The following is a 17,364-nucleotide window of genomic DNA, read 5'->3' as shown; positions in this document are numbered from 1 at the left end:
GCAATTGTGCCATGGGGTTCCACGGGGCTCTATGTTATCCCCTATGCTGTTTAACATCTACATGAAACTGCTGGGGGAGGTTATCTGGAGGTGTGGGCTGAGGTGCCATCAATATGCAGATGACACCCAGCTCTACCTCTCTTCCTCATTAAACCCAGGTGAGGCAGTGGCTGTTCTGAATCAGGGCCTGGGCACGGTAATGGACTGGATGAGGGCCAGTGAACTGAAACTCAATCCAGACAAGAAGGAGGGACTGTTAGTAGGTGGTTCATCTGCTCGACTAGGTGATATTCAACCTGTTCTGGAGGGGCATGCACTCCCCCTAAAGGATTACATTCGTAGTTTGGGGGTGCTCTTGGATCCAGAGCTGTCACTTGAGGCACAGGTGAACTCAGTGGCATGGAGCACTTTTTACCAGCCTAGGCTGGTATACCAACTATGCCCTTACCTGGACAGAGATGGCCTAGCTATAGTTGTCCATGCTCTGATAACTTCTCGTCTGGATTACTGCAATGCGTTATATGTGAGGCTGCCTTTGAAAACAGTCCGGAAACTTCATCTGGTCCAAAATAGGGCAGCAAGATTGTTAACAGGGACTGGCCAGTGAGCTCCTATTACGCCAGTACTTTTTCAGCTGCACTGGCTGCCAGTCCATTTCCAGGCCCGATTCAAAGTGCTGGTATTAACATTTAAAGCCCTTAATGGCTTGGGGCCAGATTACTTGAAGGATCGCCTCCTCCCATATGTGCCTGCCCAGACCTTAAGATCTTCCTCAACGGCACTTCTCCGTAAGCCCTTGCCAAAGGAAGTGAGGCGGGTGGCTACTAGGAGGAGGGCTTTTTCTGCTGTGGCACCCCGGCTCTGGAATGAGCTCCCTAGTGAAGTACATTGTATTCCTTTCGGCGCCAGGTGAAGACCTTTTTATTTTCCCAGGCATTTTAGCTTTCTAAACTTTTAGCTTTGTTGTTTTAAATCTGTATTTTAAACTCCTGCACTGCTGCTAGATTTTATCGTGGTTGTATTGTTATATTGTGGTTTTAATGTTCTATATATTTTAAATTGTTTTATTGTGTGCTGTTTGGTTTTAATTTTTGTGAACCGCCCAGAGAGCTTCGGCTATTGGGTGGTATAGAAATGAAATAAATAAATGAATAAAATATGTGTGCCAGTGTGCTGTGCTGGCTAGAGTGTTGGACTGGGAATTGGGAGTTCTGGGTTCTAGTCCCCACTCAGCCATGAAGCTAACTGGGTGACTTTGGGACACGACTTAATGACTGAACAACAACAACAGACTCTCAGCCCAACCCACCTCACAGGGTCGTTGTTGTGAGGATAAAATGGAGAGGAGGAGGATTATGTACACCACCTTGGGTTCCTTATGGATGGAAAAAAAGGTGGGATATAAATTTAAGAAATAATAATAACAATAATAACAATAATAATAATAATAATAAGAAGAAGAAGCTGGCATTTTTGGCCCCAACCCTTTTGCCTTTTGTCTTGCCCACTGCTGGAATGCGACCCCCTGAGAGCTTCCCCCAAAAGGAAATTGGCCCTTCAACTGAAAGAGGTTCAGCCCCCCCAGCATATATCAATATGGGTCTTCCCTGCTTTTATAGCAGAGTATAATAAATTAAGCTTTGTTATAGTAAGAGCAAGAAGTGTTCACATTTAGCCTTGAACTGAAAAGAAGGACTTGAGGTTATACCAAGTGAGTTGTAAACCTAGGACTTTGTGTTTGGAAAGCTGTCCTTGGGCCCCCTTCGTTTGCGATCCGTTTCTCTCTGCCTGCGCTGCGCGGATAGGAATGTTGCGCACTCAGTGGCCTTTATTCTGATTTTCAATTTTAGGTGATGACAGAGGGTGGACACAGCAAAGGGTTTGGGTTTGTATGTTTTTCCTCCCCAGAAGAGGCTACGAAGGCTGTGACTGAAATGAATGGGAGGATAGTCAGCACCAAGCCTTTGTATGTCGCCCTGGCTCAGAGGAAAGAGGAACGAAAAGCCATTCTCACCAACCAATACATGCAGAGACTGGCTAGCATGAGGGCCTTGCCTGGCCCGCTCCTTTGCTCCTTTCAGCCTCCTGCTGGCTACTTCCTGCCCTCCATTCCACAGGTAAGATCCATATAGAAGCTGCTGCTCTTAAATACATCGACGTTCCGTGTTTTAATTTATTTTATTTAAAGTACTTTTATTCTGCTCCTCAGCCAGAAGGCTCCCGGAGTGGCTTACATTCCATCACTAAAACAAGGCAGCCCCTGCTCACAGGCTTACAATCTAAAAAGACACGAGGAAAAAGGAATGGGGAGGGAAGCGGGGGGGAAATTAAGTCTGTTTTCAGCAGGTCTGGTGGAATGACCCCACTTCGCCCTCTCATATCCCTCAGTATAACTAGCTTAGTACCAGAGACCTTTCACACAAAAATCCATTCCTCGTTTTCACCAAAGTGTTCATTTAGTAGCACCAACAGCAGTCACGATGCTGTAACTTAGGGGTGGGCAGACTTCAGGCTTGCAGGATCCACCAACCGGAGCCAGGAGCAAAGTTCTGGCTTGGGCAGGTGGACGTATGCCAAGAATTAAGGAACAGGGTGCCTCTGAGCACATGCTCAGTTCAGGAATGTGTGAGCAGTATGAGAACCAAGAATTGCTTTCACACACAGAAACATTCTCCGCTTCCCCCCAAGCATTCTTTTCCAGCAAACTAATTTAGGAGAAAACTTTTTAGTTATGCTTATCAGTGGAGGCTGGTGGCTCTGAAGCCAGTGGGGTGGTGAATCCGCTCTGGGTTGCCATCAGAACTCTCAAGGGACTGTCCAAGGTGCTGAACCTATTTTGGAAGTAGGATTTGGCACCTTGGTTAGCTCCTTGAGAGTTCTGACTGGTTCTGACTGAAACCCAGAGCAGATTCACTGCCCTATGACATTGGAGCCACCAGCCTCCACTGGTGGTTATTGTTAGACCATTGGAAGTCAGAAGCCTTTGCCAATCTACAGCAAATCACTCAGAGTGAGATCTACCAGATCAAAGATGGTTTGCTGTTTTGTTCAGGGTGGTTAACAAGCTACCCTGTGGAAAACGCACTGCATTCAGACAACGTGATAATCCACAGTTCAGCAACCCACATTCAACCACTGAGTGTGGGTTAGCGTGTTGTGTGAACCCAGCCAATGTGTGTGTGAGTGTGTAGATTCTGTCATGGATCGCCTATGTCGTGCCTGTCTTGGTCCTAAGTGACTGAATGATGAGCTATTCATCATGTATGAGTTGGCCTCAGTGGCGTAGGTCAGTAAATTTAGATTCTGTACTTAATTGCCTTGGGGCTGGGGTGGGGGTGCTCCTTAGATGGTCATGTGTATCACTTTATTTTCTTCAAGATGTGGTATGCCAGCCCTACTGCATCTGGGGGCTTTCTTCAGTCTGCTGAGGCAGGGCCTGGAGGTTTGCCCCCAAACCCTGCCCTGATGGTATCACCAGTTACGCTGATGGTCAGTTGTCCGTAAATAACGGATTCATTCATTCATCACTGGTTGGCCTTCAGGGAGCTCAGGGCTGAAAGTACCCTTCCAATCCAGTGCACAAAGGAGAAGCCAGATGGGGCTGTGTCACAAACCAAAAGCAGGAGCATCAGCTCTAGCTTCCTCCCCTTGCTGCTTTGGAACAAGCCCAGCTCAGAAGCATTTTCAAGGCCTAGGCTTTGTCACCTGATCTGCTCAGACATATGTTCAAGTGGCATTTTGCTTGTCTGGCTGATCATCCAGTCATTCCCTTCTTTGGCCGGTTCCCAGTGGTAGCATATGGGCTATATATCCCCATTTTATTTTATTTATTATTTATTTATTAAATTTATAAATTGCCCATCTGGCTGGTCACCCAGCCACTCTGGGTGATGTACAACATATAATAAAACAGTTTAAAACAATAAAATTCTACAATAAAAACATTTTCTAAAATACCCTAACCCACCCCAAATGCCTGCCTGAACAACCACGTTTTTAATGCTCAGCGGAAGCTCATTAAAGAGTGGGCATGATGGAGTTCCTTAGGGAGGGAGTTCCACAGAGTGGGGGCCACCACAGAAAAGGCCTTCTCCCTCGTTCCCACCAGTCTAGCTGTCCTGGCTGATGAGACAGAGAGAAGGCCATCCGAGGCTGTTCTTGTTAAGCGGCCTGTCTGGTGTTGCTGGAGGCGCTCCTTAAGATAGGCTGGCACCATCTGACACTTCCTGAGTCAGGACCTGCTGTGGACATGAGTCTTGATGGTCTCGATGGTATTGCTAATAAACAGGAGGGGCAATGAGTCTTGAATGTAAGCACTGAACAGTGGTTGTGAAATTTCAGCATATAGTCACAGGGAAAAGATGTGTGTAGTGTCCAGTCTTCCTCTGAGAGAATCTTTACTGTAGCAGCTTTCCTACTTCCATAGGCAACTTATTTATTCATTCATTCATCCTAGCCATGAAGCGTTTTTTAAAAGTTGGACCTAAATCTATATTCTTGTGACTTAAAACTCATCCTCTCCTGTCCTAACTCATAAATGATCTTGCTGTTTTCAGGCTTGCTTTCTTTCTTTCTTTCTTTCTTTCTTTCTTTCTTTCTTTCTTTCTTTCTTGGGAACTGTCAGTATATCCCCCATGCTCAATTTTCTTTTTCTGGAGCTTAAACGTGCCCAGGTCAAACACTCAACTTGCTCTCTTTTTTTGGACAATTATAATCATTTGGAGGTAGGGATGTACGGATTCTGTAACATCCATTCCATCTGAGTTTTGCAGATTGTCAGGTGCCGTTTTTTTCATCGTCTGTTCATTGACTGAATCAGATTTTTCCCAAATTCCCAGATTTGCGCAAATTTGCACTTATGAAAATGCACAAATCCCTCCATAGCACAAATCCCCCCAAATGCACATTTTAATGCTTTAGCCTATGAGGGAAATGCACATTTTTGGTGGTGTTTTTTATTTTAGGTATTTTTCTATGACTAAATTTGCATCAAATTCTAGAAAGTTTTTTAAAAAGGGTCCACAAGTCTGTGGAATCTCTACAACTCAGGAAAAGCCGGTCTGATGAGGAATCCTTTGGTCAGATTCATAGAAATCTGAACTCATTTGATTCCATTGCGGATTTCTCTGACATCTCTACTTAGAAGTGGTTGAGGCATAAGACCAAACCATGGTCTGCTACATGAATGGTCAAGGAGCCTCAGATTCAAGTGCTCTATCCTCTGTGTGTGTGTTTGGGAATTCCCTTCCCCCTTTTCCTGGTTTAAGACAAATCCTAATCTGCTCTTTTGACTGACCCAGCAATGGCAGTGTGCATTTGCTCAGGTTTTCAGTCTTAGTTTGCAGGGCAAATGTAAACCAGGGTTTTCTGGTTTGCATAAAACAAGAAACTATTTCCTGCCTCAAACATGGAAAGGAATTGTTGCGTGGAAGGAGCGTACCAGCCTGAGGTTCCTTGACTTGCTCATTCACATAGTGCCAAACTATGGCTTAGCATTATGTCTGAACCATCTCATTGTAGCTCTTTTTCTAAACTTCTAGTCTGTAAATGAGGCTGCTTCCAGATCAAGAGGTCCTAGCACAAATAATCAGAAGTGCCTTTTTAATGGATTTCCTGTGGTAAGAAACAAGACAGAAGAAGCAGTGGGGAAAACACAGGGGGACTATGAGTGGAAGATGACACCATCCAGACGACACTCCCCCCCGCCACTAAAAATTCCATGAATGAGACACAGCAATGGCATGAAAAAAAGGGTCATCTGGAAGCACCCTCGTTCTCAAATCCTGGTGCCAGTGAAGCTGCTTAAGAAAGAACTTGCATATTGCTAGTAAAATCCCAGGTCTCCTGTATTTCAAAATGTGGCAGGGCTGATGTGAGAATAGACACACACCCTCATTAAATTTACATAGATTGCCTTGTGTACTTTTTTGTAGCCACAAACCAGAACTACTTTCTACAGCCCTAGTCCCGTTGCTCCCGTCCGTCCTGCCCCCCGCTGGAATGCGCAGCCCTCCAGGCCTCCATGTGAGTTAAGCAGCATCCGTGTGAATTTCAAAGCAGGCAATGCTTGGTGTGCAGCTTCGCCCTCTCCATGGTTGGTGTTGGGATTAAGCCTTGCCCTGAAAGCAGCACCCAATCTCCAATTCAGACATCCTGGTGGGAGGAATGTGTGGTGGTCTTCAGTTGCTTCCAAATGGAGGGCGCCTTGTGCTACTGATCAAAAGGCATTGTGCAGCTATTCCATCTTTTCCTCCTTCATGGATTGTTTTGTGGAAAGAAAAAAAAGTCAGAAGAAGCGGTGGGAAAACGCAGGAAGGGATAGAAGTGGACCCTCCGTACCATTCCGTGAATGAGGCTGGGCAATTGCATGATAAAAGCCTTGTCTGGAAACACCCTTGGTGTATGGGTCAGCTTTCCGCAATGTGAACTAAGCGGAGTTCTCTGCTTATGCCATTAACTGCTGCATAAATAAGTTTCCTGACGAAAGTATTTCATGTCTTTAGCATCCTATCATTCAGCCACCCCGATCCTGAGAACTAGCGCACCTCCGAGGCGCCTGCTGTCCAACATCAGCACTATGAGGCAAGCATCCACTCAGGTCCCCAGGGTACCACCCAATGCCCAGAGAGTCGGTAAGTTAGGGAATGCTGATGGCTTATCAGCCAATGGAATGCAACATATCCGTCTATTCAAATGAATGGTTTCTGCTTCGCTTTTGATAAAATAATCCATTCGCGCAGCTGACTGCTTGGATGCAGGCAGCAAACTAAGCCTAAAACGTGCAAGGCAAATGTGCAATATGCTCTTCATTGTTGCTTTACATAAAACCCAGTTCTTGGGGTCTGTCACAGGGCAGCATGATCAGGAAATGGAACTTGGGGCTGAGTGATACCGTTTGGAGCAGGCTCAGTGGGTATCACTGAGTTCTAAGGTGCAGTTCTGCAAGGGTGCAGAACTGCAAGCCCAGAGGCCAAATCCAGCCCTCCAGGGTGGCCCCTTCCCATGGCCTGTCCCCATTCCCCTTGTCCCACCCCCTTTCACACAACCAATGATCATTAGGTGGTTTCCTAGACTTTGTACAGTACCCCTCACCCCATTCTGAAAGGTTGAAGTGCCTCTCCTGTGGTTTAGTTCCTGGCAGTAAGAGCTTTAAGCTTAAATATGCTGGTAATGTTGGGGATTTGGTCCCACCCCCCTTTGCTTTTGGCCCCGCCTACCACTGGAATGTGGCCCCCGAAAGCTTCTCTGAAATGACATGCAGCCTTCGGGCTGAAAGGGGTTCTGCAGCCCTGGTATATGGACTGCAGTTTGGGAATCAATTGAGTAATCAGGAAAAAAACCTGCTCCTATCCTGCCTCCTCCAGACAAAAGGGTCACCAAGGGTTGGTGTCTGGTTTAGCCCCTGTGCCAATGGTGTCCCAGTACATCCTTCTACCTCCTGCCATATACATGAATGGGGATCTTTATTGTGAACTTTAGACGACTCGGTTGTGTTGACTTAATGGTGTCGTGCAGTGAACTTGGGCGGACTTCACAGGCCTGTATGACCCAGACTCTGGATGCAGTTGGGGGCTGCTGTTATCTCCCCCGACCCCGCTTCTTTTCATACCATTTTTAGAAGCCCTTTTAAAGGTGTGCGGCATGAAAGCCAGCCTTCCAAAATGCTCCTGTTCTCATTCCAGCCAACATCGGGACCCAGACGATCAGTGTTCGGGCACCTTCCTCACCCACCTTCTCGCGGAGTATCTCTCAGTACAAATACTCTTCAGCAGTAAGGAACGTGCAGCCCTTGAGCTCTGTAACAGCCATGCCAATGCAGCAGGTAACGAACCTCCCACTGTGCAATCATTGAAACAATGCAGAGAACAGAACCTTGCACAGACCATGTTTTTTTCCAGCTGCGCTTGCACGTGGAAGATTTTTGTGATGGTCCCATTAACATCCAGTCTGGCAAACATAGTAAAGGTGTGTGCATGCTCTGGTCATTAGTGAGGGTATGGTCTCGATGTGGACACCAACTAGAACCCAGCCACTTCAGTCTCATCCCTTGTTTCATGGCTCCTATGCCCCATTAATCGCCCATCTGGCTGGCCACCCAGCCACTCTGGGCGATGTACAGCATATAATAAAACACTTTAAAACAATAAAATTCTACAATAAAAACATTTTCTAAAATACCCTAACCCACCCCAAATGCCTGCCTGAACAACCATGTTTTTAATGCATGGCGGAAGCTCATTAAAGAGGAGGCATGGCGGAGTTCCCTAGGGAGGGAGTTCCACAGAGTGGGGGCCACCACAGAAAAGGCCCTCTCCCTCGTCCCCACCAGTCTAGCTGTCCTGGCTGATGAGACAGAGAGAAGGCCATCCGAGGCTGATCTTGTTAAGCGGCCTGTCTGGTGTTGCTGGAGGTGCTCCTTAAGATAGGCTGGGCCGGAACCATATAAAGTTTTAAAGGTCAAAACCAACACCTTGGATTTGGCCTGGAAAACAACTGGTAATCAGTGCAACTCCTTCAGCACTGGAGTGATGTGATCTCGACGGCAGCTGCCTTTAATCAGGTGAGCTGCCATGTTCTGTACCAGCTGCAGCTTCCGAAACGTCTTCAAGGGTAACCCCACGTAGAGCGCATTACAGTAGTCTAAACGAGAGGAGACCAGGGCATGTACTACCGATGGGAGCAGATGGTCGGGAAGGAAGGGGCGCAGCCGCCGTATCAGATGGAGTTGATACAGCGCTGTCCAGCTCACAGCTGACACCTGAGCCTCCATGGACAGCTGGGAGTCCAAAATGACCCCCAGGCTGTGGACCTGGTCTTTCAAGGGTAGCCGTACCCCATTCAACACCAGGTCAACATCCCCCAGCCTCCTCTTGACTCCCACCAAAAGTACCTCGGTCTTGTCAGGGTTCAGCTTCAGCTTATTCCTCCCCATCCAGCCACTCACCGTCTCCAGACATTTGGACAGGGATTCTACGGCCAACCTTGGTGAAGATTTGAACGAGAGGTAGAGCTGCGTGTCATCCGCATATTGATGACACCGCACCCCAAACCTCCTGATGATAGCTCCCAGCGGCTTCACATAGATGTTAAATAGCATCGGGGAGAGGATGGAACCCTGTGGTACCCCACAAATGAGTGGCCACGGGTCCGAAACCACCTCTCCCAGTGCTACCCTCTGGTACCTGCCGGAGAGGAAGGACCGGAACCACCACAATACGGTGTTTCCAATGCCCAACCCCTCCAGGTGGTCCAGGAGGATACCGTGGTCAACGGTATCAAAAGCCGCTGAGAGGTCGAGGAGAACAAGGAAGGAGCATTCACCCCATCCAGAGCCCTCCTCATATCATCCACCAAGGCGACCAAGGCCGTTTCTGTCCCATGCCCAAGCCTGAGGCCCGACTGAAATGGGTCTAGATAATCAGTTTCTTCCAAATGTGCCTTCAACTGCATCGCCACCACCCACTCAATCACCTTGCCCCAAAATGGCAGATTTGAGACTGGGAGAAAGTTGTTCAGACCTTGGGGATCCAAGGAGGGCTTCTTTAAGAGCGGTCTTATCACTGCCTCCTTGAGGGGTGATGGCATCACTCCCTCCTCAAGGGAGGCGTTCACCACCACCCTGATCCCCTCATACATAATATGTATTGCTGACTTGTATGCTGGGCATTGCAGAAAATATAGGAAGTTAAAGGTGCAATATTGTCTCTCTTTTAGCCTTGTGATACGTTCCATGGGGTTTTCTTGGCAAGAATACTGGAGTGGGTTGCCATTTCCTTCTCCAGTGGACCACATTTTGTCAGAACTCTCTGCCATGACCTGTCCGTCTTGGGTGGCCCTGCACAGCATAGCTTATGGCTTCACTGAGTTACGCAAGCCCCTTCGCCACAACAAGGCAGTGATCCATGAAGATTGTCTCTCTGCACCCCGTTGTGGCTGAGAGGGAAGAAAATCCCTTTCTTTTGATGAGCTTCAGTGAGCCTGTGCCCAAGTTGTCACATGAGCTTGTAGGGAGTTTCAGATTGAGGTTAGTACCCAGATCGTGTTGCTCTGGTGGGGCCCACTGTCGGCACAACAGGAAGCTAACGCTTCTTAGAGCAACCTCGGAAATGAGCCAAAGAGGTTTTTTTCTGGAATGGGACAAATCAGTGGAGCTCCCTGACTTGTTCCGTTCCTGAAATGAGCGTTGGTTTAAGAAGCTCTAACTTCCTATTGTGCTGGCGGTGGGTCCCGCTGGTGCACGGACAGTATTGGAAACTGCCCCAAGCAGGAAGAGCTGCGGTAACTAGAAGAAGTTCCATGGGGCACTATCAAGTGTGTTAATACTTCACTTGGGAACAACTGGAGCAGCGGGTCTACTACTGGTGTGTTCTGCTCCTTGGTCTCTAGGTTGTAGAACCAGCTGTTCACATCCATGGGCAGGAGCCATTGACAGCATCCATATTGGCTGCAGCCTCTCCTCAGGAGCAGAAACAAATGCTTGGTGAGTATGGCCAGTCCAGTCCTCAAGTTGCCCCCACTTGAGCCACCCTGTTAATCTAGCTAGACCTCTGGGTGAGACTTTTATTCCAACACTTAATTTCTTAAAGTTGCCACTCTTTAGCTTGCAAAGCCCTTCTTGGTTTCTCCCAGACTCAGAGTCTGGTTGTAATTATTCAGTAATGCTGGCAATGCACTCTGTACGTGTTCAGATGCTGCCTGTGTTTCAGAACTGAACCTTGACATTCAGAACAGATTCTGGAATTTAACCCCTGAAACAAATATTAAGTTCTCCGTATCTGCTTTGTTTAAATCTCTCCAAAGAGTGGGATGGTTTATTTCACTACCTAAGACCTCAGGGGAAGTAACATACCAACGTTCTCCAAGCATGAAGTGTTGGGAGTTGTAGTCCAACACATCTGGAGGGCACCAGGTTGGAGAAGGCTGCAGTATACTATTTGTTCCTTGGATGTTGGATATTAGTTATTTAATTTCTTTTATGGTTCTTGGGCTGGGGATGCTAGAAGAAGGGGCAGGCTGGATCCCCATTCCACTCTCCCTGGAGACACTTGAGCATTTTAGTCATCCGGGAGTTATCTACCCTCTCCACACCCATGTTAGACACAATAAAATGTGCAGGACCTGCAAAAAGGAAGCTTTTAATTAACACTGGAAATGACCTATACTGAACGGAGCTTACTTATGAGAAAACATTACAGATGGCTTGTCTTGGCTGTGGAGAAGACATCAATGGATAATACAGCAGTATATTAAGTGCGGTTACTCAAGTCCCTTTTTGGGTTCAAGTACTGGGAACAAAGGCCTTGTGAGGAAGCCATGGAATGGAATGGAATGGAATGGAATGGAATGGAATGGAATGGAATGGAATGGAATGGAATGGAAGTAAAACTTTGGTTCACAAGAAGGCCTGTCTTTCTTTAAGGGCAGAAAGTCTTGCTGCCTGAAGTCTGAGATGCAGACTGTTATGCTGACAAAGCTGTCAAAGCCATGGAACAATGGGCCACTATGAGAACCTACACCATTTCCCACTCCCTGTGATTGGCAGCTCCATGATTCTAGAGTGTTCCCCTGTACCCTGATAAGGCCTAGGGTTACGTCAACCCCTAAAACAATTGAAACTGTCCCTGCAGGTTTCTGCCCCCCAACATGTCATTCACCGATCTAGAACCAAATTTTCCAGTTGGCAACTAGAGGGAAGGGAAAAGCGGGCACTCCTGAAGAAGCCCACTCTGGACCCAATGGTATTAGACAACTACTGCCCAGTTGCAAATACCCCTTTTCTAGGGAAGGTACTTGAGAGGGTTGTGGCGGTCCAACTGCAGGCACTCTTGGAGGATACTGATTATCTAGACCCATTTCAATCTGGGTTTCGTCCTGGTTACGGGACTGAATCAGCCTTGGTCTCCCTGATGGATGACCGTTATCAAGAGAGGGACAGGGGGAGTGCAACCCTGTTAATTCTTCTCGATCTCTTATTGGCTTTTGATACCATCAACCATGGTATCCTCCATGGGATGGGTATTGGAGGCACTGTGCTACAGTGGTTCCGGTCCTACCTACGGGGCCAATTTCAGAGAGTAAAATTGGGTGACTATTCCTCAGCCCCTTGGCAATTGAGCTATGGGGTGCCGCAACCATCTTGTCCCCAATGTTGTCTAACATCTATATGAAGCCGCAGGGAGTGGTCATTAGGGGATTTGGAGCTAAATGTCATCAGTATGCTGATGACATGCAGCTCTATCTCCCTGTGACATCTGAATCAGGAGAGGCTGTGCAAGTCCTGAACCAGTGCCTAGACTCAGTAATGGGCTGGATGAGGGCTAATAAACTGAAGCTGAATCCTGGCAAGGCAGAAGCCCTGTGGGTGAGTGGCTCCCGGGTCTGGGAGATAGGCTCATTGCCTGTTCTGGATGGGGTTGCACTCCCTCTGAAAGATCAGGTCCATAGTCTGGGGGTACTCCTAGATCCATCTTTGTCGCTGGAGGCCCAAGTGGTTGCGGTGGCTCGGAGTGCCTTTTACCAGCTTCGGCTGGTTTGCCAGCTATGGCCTCTCCTGGACAGGGATAGCTTGACCATGGTGGTACAGGCATTAGTAACCTCAAGACTGGATTACTGCAATGCGGTCTATGTGGGGCTGCCCTTAAGGCTGGTCCGGAAGCTGGAGCTAGTGCAGAATGCAGCAGCTTGGCTGTTGTTGGGAGCTGCCCCTTTTCAGCGTGTAACTCCTTTGCTGAGGGAACTGCACTGGCTACCTATTCTCTACCGGGCCAGATTTAAGGTATTAGTACTAGTGTACAAAGCCCTAAACAACTGGGGACCAGGATACCTGAGAGAGCACCTCCTTCCTTACCACCCTGCCCGGTCACTGAGGTCATCAGAGGGCATGTTCCTGGTGGTTCCACATGGACCCATGGCCTGGTTGGAGTCCACCAGAAAAAGAGCCTTCAGTGTGGTGGCCCCCTTCCTGTGGAATTCCCTGCCTTTAGTGGTCAAGCGGGCACCAACATTGTGTTCCTTCTGGCGCTTCCTGAAGACGTTGTTATTTCAAGAGGCCTTCCTTGCATGACCAGCTGTGGTTTGTTAAATTCCACTTTTTTGGGGTTTGTCTTTGTTTAAAAAAATGTTTTAACTCTTTTAACCTGTTTTATTCTTTTATCATGTTGTTCACTGCTCTGAAATCTTCTGATGTGGAGCAGTATATAAATATTGTAAACAAACAAACAAACAAAATCAAAAAGCAGAAACATTCAGGGGTATCAGTGGATCAAAAAGCAACTGCACCCTGTTAGAGGAAATCACCTTTGTTCCTCCTTTTCTTGCTTGATCTTTACTTCTTGCTCAACTCTGGGCTTTGTTAGCAGATTTTGCTTGTTTGGGGGGCCTTTTTGGCCTCAGCTTGGTTTTTGCCTTTTGAGAGAAGATGGGTCCTCCCTTTTTCTGAGCATGTATTTTTCCTGGCTTTGAGACTGTTTTGGGCCATCCCTTCACCGCAGCTAGTACTTTGCTTGGCTCCTGAGCAGCTTAATTCAGTTTTCCCCCTCTATTTTATTTTACTCACTGGTGAGTCTTCACTACCTTATCCATTTTAAAACATATTCTCCACTTTCTATCTGGATTAATTTTTGTATCTGGACTTTGCTGGGTCCTACACCTTGAACTCTGGGAGAGGTCTCCTCCAGTCTTCATCTGAGTCCACAGGAGCCTGTTCTTCAGATCTCTGCTTGGGATAGGTAGCTACAGTTTTCCTTTCCCCTTTCCTTTTCCTTAAAGGTTTGGACTACACTTTTATATAGCTGGAAGTTTAAGAATTGTATTTAACTAGTTTGGACTGGTGGAAGTTTTAAGTGGAGCTAATTAACAATTCAAACTGCTTCTACTTCTGCCTACTATACCTTTTGTATGGCATAGCTATTTCATTTGATGCCCTAATACAGTTTTCCTGATACTGTTTTTCTAATAGCCCTCACTAAGAGTCAAACTGCAGTTTACTTTGCGTGGTGTAATCTTTGCATGTAACAGTCACGCCGCTTCATGGTTACAATTGTATTTTCTCTGTAACCATTGCATGTTTCACACTTTACTTCTGCATATGATTTTTTTTTTGCATTTACTCTTATAAATGCAAAATGATATAAATCATTTATATCCGAGTATTTCCTGTGTAGCATGTTTTCATTTTTCTATAAGTTAAAAAGTATTCACTGTTTTTCTGCTTGAGTTTTAAAATATATTTTCCAACATACTGAACTTTTTCATATTCTTGGATCAATTCTGGTTACACTCTCTCGGCCATTGGGTTCTGACTGAAACCCAGAGCAGATTCACCGCCCCACTGCCATGGGAGCCACCAACCTCCATTGCTAATAACTGTGTTTAGGGTGGCCATGTGCCTTACTATACAGAGGACAGACCTCTATTTGAAGGTGTTCAATATTTGATGTCCAGCCCAAGTTCAGTTTAATGACCAGAAGAAAAGAGAGCAGGATTCTTGAAGCTGCCCATCAGTCATGTGAACTTGCCAAGGAGGTAGAACTTGACTGTTCTGAATTGATCTATTCAGAACAGGCGAGTCCATCTTCTGAAAATGGCAAAAGGATGAGCTTAGATTAATTATTTTGGATTAAGGATTTAAGGCCTACTGGATCTATCGAAAGGTCAGTCCAGCATCCTGTTATTTTTTTGTTACATTTATATCCCTTCTTTCCTCCAAGGAGCCCAAGGCAGCATACCTGATCCCCCTTCTCTCCATTTGATCCTCACAACAACCCTGTGAGGTAGATTAGGCTGAGAGTCTCTGACTGGCCCAAAGTCACCCAGTGAGCTACCATGGCTGAGTGGGGACTAGAACCCAGGTCTCCTGAATCCCAGTCCAACACTCTAAACACTGCACCACACTAGTGTACCCTATAGTGGCTAATCAGATGTCTCTGGGAAGCCCACAAGGAGCACATAAAGGCAACAGACTTCTCCTGCTGATGTCCCCTGGCAACTGGTATACAGAGGCATGCCATATGCCTCTGAACCTAGAGGTTGTGCTTCAATAATGAATTGCATTATCCAAGCACTTCTTTTGCCCTGCTACATTTTGCCTCCATTTTAGGTCTACAACGTGCTGCTATATTTCTCTTCCACTGCAACAGGTGGGTACAGTTATCCAGTTATGTTCAGCAGTCTTGGCTCTCTTCCACTCTTGCCAGCACTTCGTGCATGCTGTTGCTTGGCATTGCTGAATCCTGGAGTCTCTCCCTGGTTGTCTCTTTCCTACCTTCCCCAGTGCTTCTAGATGAGACAGACCCAGCCACCATCAGGAGAAACACGAGTGACTCAAACTGTTTTGATATAGCCTTTGCAACCTTTATAATGCCTTTTTAGTGTGCAGCAAGTTAAATGGGACTCTACCGTAACAATATATGTTGGAAAGAAGGAAGAGAGAGAATTCTCCTGGAGGATGCTAAATGTTTGATTTGTCCAGTGAAGTTGTTTTTGCAGTAGGGCAGAAAAGAAAACCGAGAGAGCTGGTGTGGCATAGTGGTTAAGGGACTGAACTAATGAGTTGGGAAATCTTCGGTTTGAATCTCTTCTCTGCCATGAACTCACTAGGTGCCCTTTGGCAAGCTACTCTCTCAGCCGCGGTCCCCCCATCTGGAATATGGGAGACAATAATGCAGACTTTCCTTACAGGATTGTTATAAGGATTCTAACTAGATAATGCATGTGAAGTGCTTTGAACTCTTGAAATTGCTATGCTAATGTCAAGTTGTAGTTGTAGTAGTAGTAGTGAATTGATATTTATAAAAGTCCTTCCTGCTGCCATAGGAGGCAGCGGTGGACAGCTAGGAAGCTGCCCCCTAAAATTTCCCAAAATCCCCCACAATGATGCTATGTCAGGTGCTTTGGGACATTGTAGGTGGCTTCCCAGGTCCAGCCATCTGGCTCAGTGGGCCCAGGACTGGCCTTGGTGAGCTCTGGTTGCTGCTTAAGAGTACTGGTTGATGATGTTGGGCCTGAAATGGAATGTAGTCCCTTTGGGTGGGCTTTATTCAGAAGTTGCAGTCCCCCCCTGCCCCCCCCCACTCCTGGTAATACATGCTCTTGTCCTTTTTTGTTGTGCACAGGTGAACGTCTCTACCCTCTAATCCATGCCATGCATCCCTCCCTGGCTGGGAAGATCACGGGCATGCTGCTGGAGATAGATAACTCTGAGTTGTTGCTCATGCTGGAGTCATCAGAATCTCTCCACTCTAAGGTACTGGAATCCCATCAGAACATAAGATAAGCTGTGCTGAATCAGGCCAAAGGCCAAACTATTCCAGCAGTTTGTCCCACAGTGGGCAACCAGATACCTATGGGAAGCCCACAAGCAGGACATAATGGCTTGTGACATAATGGTTGTTTGAGGAAAGAAGACACAACACAGCCTGTTGTTGTTGTTGTTCAGTCGTGTCCGACTCTTCGTGACCCCATGGACCATAGCACGCCAGGTCTTCCTGTCCTGCGCTCCCTCCCGGAGTGTGCTCAAGTTCATATTCATTGCATCGGTGATGCTATCTAGCTATCTCATCCTCTGCCGTCCCCTTCTCCTTTTGCCTTCAGTCTTTCCCTGCATCAGGGTCTTTTCCAGAGAGTTTTCTCTTCGCATTAGGTGGCCAAAATATTTGAGCTTCAGCTTCAGTATCTGTCCTTCCAATGAGCAGTCAGGGTTGATTTCCTTTAGGATGGACTGATTTGACCTCCTTGCAGTCCAGGGGACTCATAAGAGTCTTCTCCAGCACCACAGTTTGAAAGCATCAATTCTTCGGCGCTCAGCCTTCCTTATAGTCTAGCTCTCACAGCCATACATTACTACTGGGAAAACCATAGCTTTGATTAGACGAACCTTTGTGGGCAAGGTGATGTCTCTGCTTCTTACTATGCTGTCTAGGTTTGCCATAGCTTTCCTCCCAAGGAGCAAGCGTCTTTTAATTTCATGGCTACAGTCACCATCTGCGGTGATCTTGGAGCCCAAGAAAATAAAACCTTTCACTGCTTCCATTTCTTCCCCTTCTATATGCCAGGAAGTGATGGGGCCAGATGCCATGATCTTAGTTTTTTTTAATATTGAGTTTCAAACTAGCTTTTGCACTCTCCTCTTTCACCCTCAACAACAGGCTCTTTAGATCCTCTTCGCTTTCTTCCATTAGGGTGGTATCGTCTGCATATCGGAGGTTGTTGATAATTCTCCCGGCAATTAATTCCGACCTGTGATTCAACCAACCTGGCATTTCTCATGATATACTCTGCATATAAGTTAAATAAGCAGGGTGACAATATGCAGCATTGTCGTACTCCTTTCCCAGTTTTGAACCACTCGGTTGTTCCATGTCTGGT

General features: G+C 46.8%; 1 protein-coding gene across 4 annotated transcripts in view; it reads left to right on the top strand.

Annotated features, from left to right (window-relative positions):
* PABPC1L (poly(A) binding protein cytoplasmic 1 like) overlaps positions 1 to 17,364 on the top strand; it is a 43,234-nt gene that overhangs the window by 14,980 nt on the left and 10,890 nt on the right. For 2 of the 4 annotated variants that reach the window (XM_084853988.1, XM_084853989.1), the window contains exons 9-14: positions 1,851 to 2,117; positions 5,934 to 6,024; positions 6,504 to 6,632; positions 7,683 to 7,822; positions 10,387 to 10,480; positions 16,113 to 16,243. In XM_084853988.1, the coding sequence (XP_084710114.1) occupies positions 1,851 to 2,117; positions 5,934 to 6,024; positions 6,504 to 6,632; positions 7,683 to 7,822; positions 10,387 to 10,480; positions 16,113 to 16,243 (852 nt within the window). Of the gene's footprint in view, positions 1 to 1,850; positions 2,118 to 5,933; positions 6,025 to 6,503; positions 6,633 to 7,682; positions 7,823 to 10,386; positions 10,481 to 15,097; positions 15,454 to 16,112; positions 16,244 to 17,364 lie in introns of those variants that run through there. The other 2 variants (XM_084853987.1, XM_084853990.1) reach the window with 2 other exon arrangements.

This window comes from Heloderma suspectum, chromosome 4 (genome assembly GCF_057233095.1).
Source record: "Heloderma suspectum isolate Gila_16-S chromosome 4, 16-S_ref, whole genome shotgun sequence".
Lineage (NCBI taxonomy): Eukaryota > Metazoa > Chordata > Lepidosauria > Squamata > Helodermatidae > Heloderma > Heloderma suspectum.
Note: the sequence above shows the minus strand (reverse complement) of the source record. Positions and strands in the feature narration are given on the sequence as shown.